At 53.3% G+C, this 14888-nt stretch overlaps 1 protein-coding gene across 3 annotated transcripts in view; it reads right to left on the bottom strand.

Annotated features, from left to right (window-relative positions):
- LOC128697089 (uncharacterized) overlaps nt 1–14888 on the bottom strand; it is a 199965-nt gene that overhangs the window by 93711 nt on the left and 91366 nt on the right. Inside the window, exon 1 of one of the 3 annotated variants that reach the window (XM_070095242.1) lies at nt 2505–2672. The exons of the other annotated variants lie outside the window; for them this stretch is intronic. Within the exon in view, the coding sequence (XP_069951343.1) occupies nt 2505–2657 (153 nt within the window). The 5' untranslated portion in view covers nt 2658–2672. Of the gene's footprint in view, nt 1–2504; nt 2673–14888 lie in introns of those variants that run through there. 3 annotated transcript variants of the gene reach the window in all.

Below are 14888 nucleotides of genomic sequence, written 5' to 3'. Positions count from 1 at the left end.
ACACGTGAATTCTAGCACAGCCAAGCCCCCATACACCTGCATCCTAGCACAGCCAAACCCCTAGACACTTGCATCTTAGTACAGCCAAGGCCCCAGAGGGCCAGACACTTGCATCCTAGCATAGCCAAGCCCCAAACACGTGAATTATAGCACAGCTAAACCCCCAGACACCTGTATCCTAGCACAGCCAAGCCCCTTAGACACTTGCATCCTAGCACAGCCAAGCCCCCAGACACTTGCAGCCTAGCATAGCCAAGCTCCCCAATCACTTGCATCCTAGCATAGTTAAGCCCCAAACACGTGAATTCTAGCAGAGCCAAGCCCCCAGACACCTGCATCCTAGCACAATCAAACCCTCAAAAACGTGAAGCCTAGCACAACAAAGCCCCCAAACACGTGAATACTAGCACAGTGAAGCCCCCAGACACCTGCATCCTAGCACAGCCAAGCCCCAAGCGATGTAACTCGCCGACTTGCATTTCACACCATGCTGCCTAAATAACAACAAAAGGCGCAAGTCAGTAACCAACACACTGCTGCTGCACTCTCCCATTTTAACCTTAATAAACTTAATGTTTGCCTCGGATTATTATCCCGCCTGATAACTCCTTATTATATAAGTTGGCAGTGAAAAAAACACTATCATTGCGAATTATTTATCAGGTTTCACTCTGTATAGAGCTTTGTCATGTTTCACTGTGTAGAGCTTTGTTTCACTGTGTAGAGCTTTGGCATGTTTCACTGTGTAGGGCTTTGGCATGTTTCACTGTGTAGGGCTTTGGCATGTTTCACTGTGTAGAGCTTTGTTTCACTGTGTAGAGCTTTGGCATGTTTCACTGTGTAGAGCTTTGTTTCACTGTGTAGAGCTTTGGCATGTTTCACTGTGTAGGGCTTTGGCATGTTTCACTGTGTAGGGCTTTGGCATGTTTCACTGTGTAGGGCTTTGGCATGTTTCACTGTGTAGAGCTTTGTTTCACTGTGTAGAGCTTTGGCATGTTTCACTGTGTAGAGCTTTGTTTCACTGTGTAGAGCTTTGTTTCACTGTGTAGAGCTTTGGCATGTTTCACTGTGTAGAGCTTTGTTTCACTGTGTAGAGCTTTGGCATGTTTCACTGTGTAGGGCTTTGGCATGTTTCACTGTGTAGAGCTTTGGCATGTTTCACTGTGTAGGGCTTTGGCATGTTTCACTGTGTAGAGCTTTGGCATGTTTCACTGTGTAGGGCTTTGGCATGTTTCACTGTGTAGAGCTTTGGCATGTTTCACTGTGTAGAGCTTTGTCATGTTTCACTGTGTAGGGCTTTGGCATGTTTCACTGTGTAGAGCTTTGGCATGTTTCACTGTGTAGGGCTTTGGCATGTTTCACTGTGTAGAGCTTTGGCATGTTTCACTGTGTAGAGCTTTGGCATGTTTCACTGTGTAGGGCTTTGGCATGTTTCACTGTGTAGAGCTTTGGCATGTTTCACTGTGTAGGGCTTTGGCATGTTTCACTGTGTAGAGCTTTGGCATGTTTCACTGTGTAGAGCTTTGTCATGTTTCACTGTGTAGAGCTTTGTTTCACTGTGTAGAGCTTTGTCATGTTTCACTGTGTAGAGCTTTGTCATGTTTCACTGTGTAGAGCTTTGGCATATTTCACTGTGTAGAGCTTTGTCATGTTTCACTGTGTAGAGCTTTGTTTCACTGTGTAGAGCTTTGTTTCACTGTGTAGAGCTTTGTTTCACTGTGTAGAGCTTTGTCATGTTTCACTGTGTAGAGCTTTGTTTCACTGTGTAGAGCTTTGTTTCACTGTGTAGAGCTTTGTTTCACTGTGTAGAGCTTTGGCATGTTTCACTGTGTAGAGCTTTGTCATGTTTCACTGTGTAGAGCTTTGTCATGTTTCACTGTGTAGAGCTTTGTCATGTTTCACTGTGTAGAGCTTTGTCATGTTTCACTGTGTAGAGCTTTGTCATGTTTCACTGTGTAGAGCTTTGTTTCACTGTGTAGAGCTTTGTTTCACTGTGTAGAGCTTTGTTTCACTGTGTAGAGCTTTGTTTCACTGTGTAGAGCTTTGTCATGTTTCACTGTGTAGAGCTTTGTCATGTTTCACTGTGTAGAGCTTTGTCATGTTTCACTGTGTAGAGCTTTGTCATGTTTCACTGTGTAGAGCTTTATGAAGTCGTTTCACTGTGTAAAGCTTTATCAAGTCATATTTCAGTGTAGAACTTTATTAAGTCATGTTTCACTGTGTGGAGCTTTAGCAAGTCATGTTTTGTGTTATCAAGTCTTATAATGATTTGATAAAGCTCTACCTAGAGCAAAATATTATCCTTATAAGTTGTCCTCTAATTGGTTTTAAGAAGTATTTTGATGAATCACTTTGATATTTTGAAATTTACATATTCATCAGAATCATGGTATATATATGAGAGGAAAGCCCGCACAGTGATACACTATCTCTTATTCACATTACACTATACATCACACCCAGAGTCGAGGTTACCAGCACCACACAATACATCACCAACCCACCAGGAGCTTCATGTTGCAGCTGTCTTGCCCTAGGAAGTAACTCTGGCTTCTGTCACCTCCTGCCCTCCCTTTTATACCCTCGTTCTTCCGGAGGGAGGCTGCCACCTCATTGGCTCCCGCGCACGGCCCGGAGGATTTCTCCCGGCCCACCATTGGCTTCTACCTAGCCCGGAATCTCTCCTGGCACGCCATTGGCTATGAGGACCCGGCTCTCTAGCCTCTCAAAGTTAACGGGTTTTTGTGACATTCAGCAGGATGTTTCATCCCTTCTTCTGCCTGGGTACCTTCAAACTCACGAGGATAATTCCTAAATTGTTTTTCTTCCCCCCTGGAGTTGAGAAAAGTTTCTCTATGAGAATTAAGATGACCTCAGGATAGAAAATGGTCTTTAAACATGAGTTGGAAGATCAGTATTGATGGTGACCTAAGCAGGATCACCATCAGTGATAGTGATCTTGGAGGAAGTAAAGGTTAGTGGTTAATAGGGATGGTGAGAGGCAGCAGCAGCAAGGTTGTCTGGCCACACACTATGTTGTTACTAATACATTTACCAGAGTGTTACCCAACACTGTCTTACCCAAGACATGTTAGTCAACACTGTCTTACCCAAGACATGTTACCCAACGCTGTCTTACCCAAGACATGTTAGTCAACGTTGTCTTACCCAAGACATGTTAGTCAACACTGTCTTACCCAAGACATGTTAGTCAACACTGTCTTACCCAAGACATGTTAGTCAACACTGTCTTACCCAAGACATGTTAGTCAACACTGTCTTATCCAAGACATGTTAGTCAACACTGTCTTACCCAAGAAATGTTAGTCAACATTGTCTTACCCAAGACATTATTAGTCAACACTGTCTTACCCAAGATATTATTAGTCAACACTGTCTTACCCAAGATATTATTAGTCAACACTGTCTTACCCAAGACATTATTAGTAAACATTGTCTTATCCAAGAATGTTACTCAACACTGTCTTACCCAAGACATGTTAGCTAACACTGTCTTACCTAAGACATGTTAACTAACACTGTCTTACCTAAGACATGTTAACTAACACTGTCTTACCTAAGACATGTTAACTAACACTTACCTAAGACATGTTAACTAACACTGTCTTACCCAAGACATGTTAGCTAACACTGTCTTACCTAAGACATGTTAATTAACACTGTCTTACCTAAGACATGTTAACTAACACTGTCTTACCTAAGACATGTTAACTAACACTGTCTTACCTAAGACATGTTAACTAACACTGTCTTACCCAAGACATGTTAACTAACACTGTCTTACTTAAGACATGTTAACTAATACTCTTACCAAAGACATGTTAACTAACACTGTCTTACCTAAGACATGTTAACTAACTCTGTCTTACCTAAGACATGTTAAGTAACACTGTCTTACCCAAGACATGTTAACTAACACTGTCTTACCCAAGACATGTTAACTAAGACATGTTAGTCAGTACATCCTGGCCAGATGAGCAGTGATGGTAACGTGTCAGCAACAACAACATCAATATGCTTCACCTGTGAGTATCCTTGCACTTTGCTCACCTCTTCCCACTCCGCTATTTTTTGCCCTCTCTTCTTCCTTACTCATCCTCTCTGCCCTCCCTCTCTCCCTCCCCCCTCACCCCCTCTCTTCCTCCCTCTCCAGGTTCCTCAGTTTCTTACCATCAAGGTTACCTTTCTAGGTTTAATGTTAGTTTATGATATTTCAAGTTTAACTGCTACACGATGGTTGGTCTGTTAGGTTTCAAGTCTATCAACTACACGATGGTTGGTGTGTTAGGTTTCAAGTCTATCAACTACACGATGGTTGGTGTGTTAGGTTTCAAGTCTATCTACTACACGAGGGGTCATAAGGTTGCATGTCACCTGTACACAACCAGTCTAGAATACTTTCCTACCCAAAATAGTGATAAGTGTAAACTACCAGAGTATATACACTGACATACACAGTATATACACTGACATACACAGTATATACACTGACATACACAGTATATACACTGACATACACAGTATATACACTGACGTACACAGTATATACACTGACATACACAGTATATACACTGACATACACAGTATATACACTGACATACACAGTATATACACTGACATACACAGTATATACACTGACATACACAGTATATACACTGACATACACAGTAAGATATACATTTATCAGTGTATACAGACTGAAAGCTATGAACCTAAGTGTACATAGTAAGAACCTGCACTAGGTAGCTGCTGGAAGTATGTACCTTCTGGGCACCTAACTTCAGTACATACTTACCTTAATAAGTGAACACCGTAGCTACCCTCAGACCCCTACCTACCCAAGACAGCCTATTTACCTCAGTTCCCAACTTACCCCAGACCCCTACTTACCCCAGACCCCGTATTTACCCCAGACCTCTACTTACCCCAGACCCCCTATTTACCCCAGACCCTTATTGCAGACCCCTCCCTACTCCAGACATCCTTCCTACCCCAGACCCCCTAAACTTCCTGCCTTAGACCCCTAGTCTACCCCTGGTAACCACAAGAGGTGATAAAGGTCACGTGAGATTGGTCATGCGGGAGTCAAGGTTATGGAAGTTGTGGAATGTTTGTGTCAGTGGTGGTGGTGGGTACTGGTGGTGGTGGGTACTGGTGGTGGTGGGTACTGGTGGTGGTGGGTACTGGTGGTGGTGGTGGGTACTGGTGGTGGTGGGTACTGGTGGTGGTGGTACTGATGGTGGTGGGTACTGGTGGTGGTGGGTACTGGTGGTGGTGGGTACTGGTGGTGGTGGGTACTGGTGGTGGTGGGTACTGGTGGTGGTGGGTACTGGTGGTGGTGGTACTGATGGTGGTGGGTACTGGTGGTGGTGGTACTGATGGTGGTGGGTACTGGTGGTGGTGGTGGGTACTGGTGGTGGTGGGTACTGGTGGTGGTGGGTACTGGTGGTGGTGGGTACTGGTGGTGGTGGGTACTGGTGGTGGTGGGTACTGGTGGTGGTGGTACTGATGGTGGTGGGTACTGGTGGTGGTGGTACTGATGGTGGTGGGTACTGGTGGTGGTGGTGGGTACTGGTGGTGGTGGGTACTGGTGGTGGTGGGTACTGGTGGTGGTGGGTACTGGTGGTGGTGGGTACTGGTGGTGGTGGTACTGATGGTGGTGGGTACTGGTGGTGGTGGTACTGATGGTGGTGGGTACTGGTGGTGGTGGTGGGTACTGGTGGTGGTGGGTACTGGTGGTGGTGGGTACTGGTGGTGGTGGGTACTGGTGGTGGTGGGTACTGGTGGTGGTGGGTACTGGTGGTGGTGGTGGGTACTGGTGGTGGTGGGTACTGGTGGTGGTGGTACTGATGGTGGTGGGTACTGGTGGTGGTGGTGGTACTGATGGTGGTGGGTACTGGTGGTGGTGGGTACTGGTGGTGGTGGTGGTACTGATGGTGGTGGGTACTGGTGGTGGTGGGTACTGGTGGTGGTGGTGGTACTGATGGTGGTGGGTACTGGTGGTGGTGGGTACTGGTGGTGGTGGGTACTGGTGGTGGTGGTGGGTACTGGTGGTGGTGGGTACTGGTGGTGGTGGTACTGATGGTGGTGGTACTGATGGTGGTGGGTACTGATGGTGGTGGTACTGATGGTGGTGGGTACTGGTGGTGGTGGTGGGTACTGGTGGTGGTGGTACTGATGGTGGTGGGTACTGGTGGTGGTGGTACTGATGGTGGTGGGTACTGGTGGTGGTGGTGGGTACTGGTGGTGGTGGGTACTGGTGGTGGTAGGTACTGGTGGTGGTGGGTACTGGTGGTGGTGGTGGGTACTGGTGGTGGTGGTACTGATGGTGGTGGGTACTGGTGGTGGTGGGTACTGGTGGTGGTGGGTACTGGTGGTGGTGGGTACTGGTGGTGGTGGGTACTGGTGGTGGTGGTGGGTACTGGTGGTGGTGGGTACTGGTGGTGGTGGTACTGATGGTGGTGGGTACTGGTGGTGGTGGTGGGTACTGGTGGTGGTGGGTACTGGTGGTGGTGGGTACTGGTGGTGGTGGGTACTGGTGGTGGTGGGTACTGGTGGTGGTGGGTACTGGTGGTATTGGTACTGATGGTGGTGGGTACTGGTGGTGGTGGGTACTGGTGGTGGTGGTGGGTACTGGTGGTGGTGGTACTGGTGGTGGTGGGTACTGGTGGTGGTGGGTACTGGTGGTGGTGGGTACTGGTGGTGGTGGTACTGATGGTGGTGGGTACTGGTGGTGGTGGGTACTGGTGGTGGTGGTGGGTACTGGTGGTGGTGGGTACTGGTGGTGGTGGGTACTGGTGGTGGTGGTACTGATGGTGGTGGGTACTGGTGGTGGTGGGTACTGGTGGTGGTGGTGGGTACTGGTGGTGGTGGGTACTGGTGGTGGTGGTACTGATGGTGGTGGGTACTGGTGGTGGTGGTACTGATGGTGGTGGGTACTGGTGGTGGTGGGTACTGGTGGTGGTGGTGGGTACTGGTGGTGGTGGGTACTGGTGGTGGTGGGTACTGGTGGTGGTGGGTACTGGTGGTGGTGGTACTGATGGTGGTGGGTACTGATGGTGGTGGGTACTGGTGGTGGTGGTACTGATGGTGGTGGGTACTGGTGGTGGTGGGTACTGGTGGTGGTGGGTACTGGTGGTGGTGGTGGGTACTGGTGGTGGTGGGTACTGGTGGTGGTGGGTACTGGTGGTGGTGGGTACTGGTGGTGGTGGGTACTGGTGGTGGTGGTACTGATGGTGGTGGGTACTGGTGGTGGTGGTACTGATGGTGGTGGGTACTGGTGGTGGTGGGTACTGGTGGTGGTGGTGGGTACTGGTGGTGGTGGGTACTGGTGGTGGTGGGTACTGGTGGTGGTGGGTACTGGTGGTGGTGGTACTGATGGTGGTGGGTACTGATGGTGGTGGGTACTGGTGGTGGTGGTACTGATGGTGGTGGGTACTGGTGGTGGTGGGTACTGGTGGTGGTGGGTACTGGTGGTGGTGGTGGGTACTGGTGGTGGTGGGTACTGGTGGTGGTGGGTACTGGTGGTGGTGGGTACTGGTGGTGGTGGGTACTGGTGGTGGTGGGTACTGGTGGTGGTGGTACTGATGGTGGTGGTACTGATGGTGGTGGTACTGATGGTGGTGGGTACTGGTGGTGGTGGGTACTGGTGGTGGTGGTACTGATGGTGGTGGGTACTGGTGGTGGTGGTACTGGTGGTGGTGGGTACTGGTGGTGGTGGGTACTGGTGGTGGTGGGTACTGGTGGTGGTGGTACTGATGGTGGTGGGTACTGGTGGTGGTGGTACTGATGGTGGTGGGTACTGGTGGTGGTGGTACTGGTGGTGGTGGGTACTGGTGGTGGTGGGTACTGGTGGTGGTGGGTACTGGTGGTGGTGGTACTGATGGTGGTGGGTACTGGTGGTGGTGGGTACTGGTGGTGGTGGTACTGATGGTGGTGGGTACTGGTGGTGGTGGGTACTGGTGGTGGTGGTACTGATGGTGGTGGGTACTGGTGGTGGTGGTACTGGTGGTGGTGGGTACTGGTGGTGGTGGGTACTGGTGGTGGTGGGTACTGGTGGTGGTGGTACTGATGGTGGTGGGTACTGGTGGTGGTGGTACTGATGGTGGTGGGTACTGGTGGTGGTGGTACTGGTGGTGGTGGGTACTGGTGGTGGTGGGTACTGGTGGTGGTGGGTACTGGTGGTGGTGGTACTGATGGTGGTGGGTACTGGTGGTGGTGGTACTGATGGTGGTGGTGGGTACTGGTGGTGGTGGGTACTGGTGGTGGTGGTGGGTACTAGTGGTGGTGGGTACTAGTGGTGGTGGTGGTGGGTACTGGTGGTGGTGGTGGGTACTAGTGGTGGTGGGTACTAGTGGTGGTGGGTACTAGTGGTGGTGGGTACTGGTGGTGGTGGGTACTGGTGGTGGTGGTACTGATGGTGGTGGGTACTGGTGGTGGTGGTACTGATGGTGGTGGGTACTGGTGGTGGTGGTACTGGTGGTGGTGGGTACTGGTGGTGGTGGGTACTGGTGGTGGTGGGTACTGGTGGTGGTGGGTACTGGTGGTGGTGGTACTGATGGTGGTGGGTACTGGTGGTGGTGGTACTGATGGTGGTGGGTACTGGTGGTGGTGGTACTGGTGGTGGTGGGTACTGGTGGTGGTGGGTACTGGTGGTGGTGGGTACTGGTGGTGGTGGGTACTGGTGGTGGTGGTACTGATGGTGGTGGGTACTGGTGGTGGTGGTACTGATGGTGGTGGGTACTGGTGGTGGTGGTACTGGTGGTGGTGGGTACTGGTGGTGGTGGTACTGGTGGTGGAGGTACTGATGGTGGTGGTGGGTACTGGTGGTGGTGGTACTGGTGGTGGTGGGTACTGGTGGTGGTGGTACTGGTGGTGGTGGTACTGATGGTGGTGGTGGGTACTGGTGGTGGTGGTACTGGTGGTGGTGGGTACTGGTGGTGGTGGTACTGGTGGTGGTGGTACTGATGGTGGTGGTGGGTACTGGTGGTGGTGGTACTGGTGGTGGTGGGTACTGGTGGTGGTGGTACTGGTGGTGGTGGTACTGATGGTGGTGGTGGGTACTGGTGGTGGTGGGTACTGGTGGTGGTGGTACTGGTGGTGGTGGTACTGATGGTGGTGGTGGGTACTGGTGGTGGTGGGTACTGGTGGTGGTGGTACTGGTGGTGGTGGGTACTGGTGGTGGTGGTACTGGTGGTGGTGGGTACTGGTGGTGGTGGGTACTGGTGGTGGTGGTACTGGTGGTGGTGGTACTGGTGGTGGTGGGTACTGGTGGTGGTGGTACTGGTGGTGGTGGTACTGATGGTGGTGGGTACTGGTGGTGGTGGTACTGATGGTGGTGGGTACTGGTGGTGGTGGGTACTGGTGGTGGTGGGTACTGGTGGTGGTGGTACTGATGGTGGTGGGTACTGGTGGTGGTGGGTACTGGTGGTGGTGGTACTGATGGTGGTGGGTACTGGTGGTGGTGGGTACTGGTGGTGGTGGGTACTGGTGGTGGTGGTACTGATGGTGGTGGGTACTGGTGGTGGTGGTACTGATGGTGGTGGGTACTGGTGGTGGTGGTACTGGTGGTGGTGGTACTGGTGGTGGTGGGTACTGGTGGTGGTGGTACTGGTGGTGGTGGTACTGGTGGTGGTGGGTACTGGTGGTGGTGGGTACTGGTGGTGGTGGTACTGATGGTGGTGGGTACTGGTGGTGGTGGTACTGATGGTGGTGGGTACTGGTGGTGGTGGGTACTGGTGGTGGTGGTGGGTACTGGTGGTGGTGGGTACTGGTGGTGGTGGGTACTGGTGGTGGTGGGTACTGGTGGTGGTGGTACTGATGGTGGTGGGTACTGATGGTGGTGGGTACTGGTGGTGGTGGTACTGATGGTGGTGGGTACTGGTGGTGGTGGGTACTGGTGGTGGTGGGTACTGGTGGTGGTGGTGGGTACTGGTGGTGGTGGGTACTGGTGGTGGTGGGTACTGGTGGTGGTGGGTACTGGTGGTGGTTGGTACTGGTGGTGGTGGGTACTGGTGGTGGTGGGTACTGGTGGTGGTGGTACTGATGGTGGTGGTACTGATGGTGGTGGTACTGATGGTGGTGGGTACTGGTGGTGGTGGGTACTGGTGGTGGTGGTACTGATGGTGGTGGGTACTGGTGGTGGTGGTACTGGTGGTGGTGGGTACTGGTGGTGGTGGGTACTGGTGGTGGTGGGTACTGGTGGTGGTGGTACTGATGGTGGTGGGTACTGGTGGTGGTGGTACTGATGGTGGTGGGTACTGGTGGTGGTGGTACTGGTGGTGGTGGGTACTGGTGGTGGTGGGTACTGGTGGTGGTGGATACTGGTGGTGGTGGTACTGATGGTGGTGGGTACTGGTGGTGGTGGGTACTGGTGGTGGTGGTACTGATGGTGGTGGGTACTGGTGGTGGTGGGTACTGGTGGTGGTGGTACTGATGGTGGTGGGTACTGGTGGTGGTGGTACTGGTGGTGGTGGGTACTGGTGGTGGTGGGTACTGGTGGTGGTGGGTACTGGTGGTGGTGGTACTGATGGTGGTGGGTACTGGTGGTGGTGGTACTGATGGTGGTGGGTACTGGTGGTGGTGGTACTGGTGGTGGTGGGTACTGGTGGTGGTGGGTACTGGTGGTGGTGGGTACTGGTGGTGGTGGTACTGATGGTGGTGGGTACTGGTGGTGGTGGTACTGGTGGTGGTGGTGGGTACTAGTGGTGGTGGGTACTAGTGGTGGTGGTGGGTACTAGTGGTGGTGGGTACTAGTGGTGGTGGGTACTAGTGGTGGTGGTGGGTACTAGTGGTGGGTACTAGTGGTGGTGGGTACTAGTGGTGGTGGGTACTGGTGGTAGTGGGTACTGGTGGTGGTGGTACTGATGGTGGTGGGTACTGGTGGTGGTGGTACTGATGGTGGTGGGTACTGGTGGTGGTGGTACTGGTGGTGGTGGGTACTGGTGGTGGTGGGTACTGGTGGTGGTTGGTACTGGTGGTGGTGGGTACTGGTGGTGGTGGTACTGATGGTGGTGGGTACTGGTGGTGGTGGTACTGATGGTGGTGGGTACTGGTGGTGGTGGTACTGGTGGTGGTGGGTACTGGTGGTGGTGGGTACTGGTGGTGGTGGGTACTGGTGGTGGTGGGTACTGGTGGTGGTGGTACTGATGGTGGTGGGTACTGGTGGTGGTGGTACTGATGGTGGTGGGTACTGGTGGTGGTGGTACTGGTGGTGGTGGGTACTGGTGGTGGTGGTACTGGTGGTGGTGGTACTGATGGTGGTGGTGGGTACTGGTGGTGGTGGTACTGGTGGTGGTGGGTACTGGTGGTGGTGGTACTGGTGGTGGTGGTACTGATGGTGGTGGTGGGTACTGGTGGTGGTGGTACTGGTGGTGGTGGGTACTGGTGGTGGTGGTACTGGTGGTGGTGGTACTGATGGTGGTGGTGGGTACTGGTGGTGGTGGTACTGGTGGTGGTGGGTACTGGTGGTGGTGGTACTGGTGGTGGTGGTACTGATGGTGGTGGTGGGTACTGGTGGTGGTGGGTACTGGTGGTGGTGGTACTGGTGGTGGTGGTACTGATGGTGGTGGTGGGTACTGGTGGTGGTGGGTACTGGTGGTGGTGGTACTGGTGGTGGTGGGTACTGGTGGTGGTGGTACTGGTGGTGGTGGGTACTGGTGGTGGTGGGTACTGGTGGTGGTGGTACTGGTGGTGGTGGTACTGGTGGTGGTGGGTACTGGTGGTGGTGGTACTGGTGGTGGTGGTACTGGTGGTGGTGGGTACTGGTGGTGGTGGGTACTGGTGGTGGTGGTACTGGTGGTGGTGGTACTGGTGGTGGTGGTACTGGTGGTGGTGGTACTGGTGGTGGTGGTACTGGTGGTGGTGGTACTGGTGGTGGTGGTACTGGTGGTGGTGGTACTGATGGTGGTGGGTACTGGTGGTGGTGGGTACTGGTGGTGGTGGTACTGGTGGTGGTGGTACTGATGGTGGTGGGTACTGGTGGTGGTGGGTACTGGTGGTGGTGGGTACTGGTGGTGGTGGGTACTGGTGGTGGTGGTACTGGTGGTGGTGGTACTGATGGTGGTGGGTACTGGTGGTGGTGGGTACTGGTGGTGGTGGTATTGATGGTGGTGGGTACTGGTGGTGGTGGTACTGATGGTGGTGGGTACTGGTGGTGGTGGGTACTGGTGGTGGTGGTACTGGTGGTGGTGGTACTGGTGGTGGTGGGTACTGGTGGTGGTGGGTACTGGTGGTGGTGGTACTGGTGGTGGTGGTACTGGTGGTGGTGGTACTGGTGGTGGTGGTACTGGTGGTGGTGGTACTGGTGGTGGTGGTACTGATGGTGGTGGGTACTGGTGGTGGTGGGTACTGGTGGTGGTGGTACTGGTGGTGGTGGTACTGATGGTGGTGGGTACTGGTGGTGGTGGGTACTGGTGGTGGTGGGTACTGGTGGTGGTGGGTACTGGTGGTGGTGGTACTGGTGGTGGTGGTACTGATGGTGGTGGGTACTGGTGGTGGTGGGTACTGGTGGTGGTGGTATTGATGGTGGTGGGTACTGGTGGTGGTGGTACTGATGGTGGTGGGTACTGGTGGTGGTGGTGGGTACTGGTGGTGGTGGGTACTGGTGGTGGTGGGTACTGGTGGTGGTGGGTACTGGTGGTGGTGGTACTGGTGGTGGTGGGTACTGGTGGTGGTGGTACTGATGGTGGTGGGTACTGGTGGTGGTGGTGGGTACTGGTGGTGGTGGGTACTGGTGGTGGTGGTACTGATGGTGGTGGGTACTGGTGGTGGTGGTGGTACTGATGGTGGTGGGTACTGGTGGTGGTGGTACTGATGGTGGTGGGTACTGGTGGTGGTGGTGGGTACTGGTGGTGGTGGGTACTGGTGGTGGTGGGTACTGGTGGTGGTGGTACTGATGGTGGTGGGTACTGGTGGTGGTGGGTACTGGTGGTGGTGGTACTGATGGTGGTGGGTACTGGTGGTGGTGGTGGTACTGATGGTGGTGGGTACTGGTGGTGGTGGTACTGATGGTGGTGGGTACTGGTGGTGGTGGTGGGTACTGGTGGTGGTGGGTACTGGTGGTGGTGGGTACTGGTGGTGGTGGTACTGGTGGTGGTGGTACTGATGGTGGTGGGTACTGGTGGTGTTGGGTACTGGTGGTGGTGGTACTGATGGTGGTGGGTACTGGTGGTGGTGGTACTGATGGTGGTGGTACTGATGGTGGTGGGTACTGGTGGTGGTGGTACTGATGGTGGTGGGTACTGGTGGTGGTGGGTACTGGTGGTGGTGGGTACTGGTGGTGGTGGTACTGATGGTGGTGGGTACTGGTGGTGGTGGGTACTGGTGGTGGTGGTACTGATGGTGGTGGGTACTGGTGGTGGTGGGTACTGGTGGTGGTGGTACTGATGGTGGTGGGTACTGGTGGTGGTGGGTACTGGTGGTGATGGTACTGATGGTGGTGGGTACTGGTGGTGGTGGTACTGATGGTGGTGGGTACTGGTGGTGGTGGTACTGATGGTGGTGGTAGTGGTGGTGGTGGTACTGATGGTGGTGGGTACTGGTGGTGGTGGTACTGATGGTGGTGGGTACTGGTGGTGGTGGTACTGATGGTGGTGGGTACTGGTGGTGGTACTGATGGTGGTGGGTACTGGTGGTGGTGGTACTGAAGGTGGTGGGTAGTGGTGGTGTTGGTACTGGTAGTGGTGGTAGTGGTGGTGGTGGTGGTACTGATGGTGGTGGGTACTGGTGGTGGTGGTACTGATGGTGGTGGGTACTGGTGGTGGTGGTACTGATGGTGGTGGGTACTGGTGGCGGTGGTACTTTTGGTGGTGGGTACAGGTGGTGGTGGTACTGATGGTGGTGGGTACTGGTGGCGGTGGTACTCATGGTGGTGGGTACTGGTGGTGGCGGTACTGATGGTGGTGGGTACTGGTGGCGGTAGTACTGATGGTGGTGGGTACTGGTGGTGGTGGTACTGATGGTGGTGGGTACTGGTGGTGGTGGTACTGATGGTGGTGGGTACTGGTGGTGGTGGTACTGATGGTGGTGGATACTGGTGGCGGTGGTACTGATGGTGGTGGGTACTGGTGGTGGTGGTACTGATGGTGGGGGTATTGGTGGTAGTAGTGGTGGTGGTAGTAGTGGTGGTGGTAGTGGTGGTGGTGATAGTGGCGGTGGTACTGATGGTGGTGGGTACTGGTGGTGGTGGTACTGATGGTGGGGGTATTGGTGGTAGTAGTGGTGGTGGTAGTAGTGGTGGTGGTAGTAGTGGTGGTGGTAGTGGTGGTGGTGATAGTGGCGGTGGTACTGATGGTGGGGGTATTGGTGGTAGTAGTGGTGGTGGTAGTAGTGGTGGTGGTAGTAGTGGTGGTGGTGATAGTGGCGGTGGTACTGATGGTGGGGGTATTGGTGGTAGTAGTGGATTCAGGCCTAATAAAAATACTAATGATGCTATTATACACATGCTAGAACATATATACACTGCAATAGAGAAAAAAGAAGTCCCACTGGGGATCTTCATTGACTTACGTAAAGCTTTTGATACAGTTAACCATGACTTGCTCCACGTAAAATTGTCACACTATGGTATAAGAGGGCACTCCCTCTACTACCTCAAGTCATACCTCAGCAACAGAAGCCAATATGTGTACGCAAATGGGGCAAACTCTTCTGCACAGCCAATTACAGTTGGTGTCCCACAGGGAAGTGTCCTTGGCCCTCTTCTCTTTCTCCTATACATAAATGACCTTCCAAATGCTTCGCAATTACTCAAACCCACACTATTTGCAGATGACACTACATACGTCTTCTCTCACCCGAGCCCAGTCACGCTAGCCAATACTGTAAATACCGAATTACAGAAAATATCTACCTGGATGAGGACTAAC

Source organism: Cherax quadricarinatus, chromosome 49 (assembly GCF_038502225.1).
Source record: "Cherax quadricarinatus isolate ZL_2023a chromosome 49, ASM3850222v1, whole genome shotgun sequence".
Lineage (NCBI taxonomy): Eukaryota > Metazoa > Arthropoda > Malacostraca > Decapoda > Parastacidae > Cherax > Cherax quadricarinatus.
This window is presented reverse-complemented; position numbering and strand designations above follow the sequence as displayed.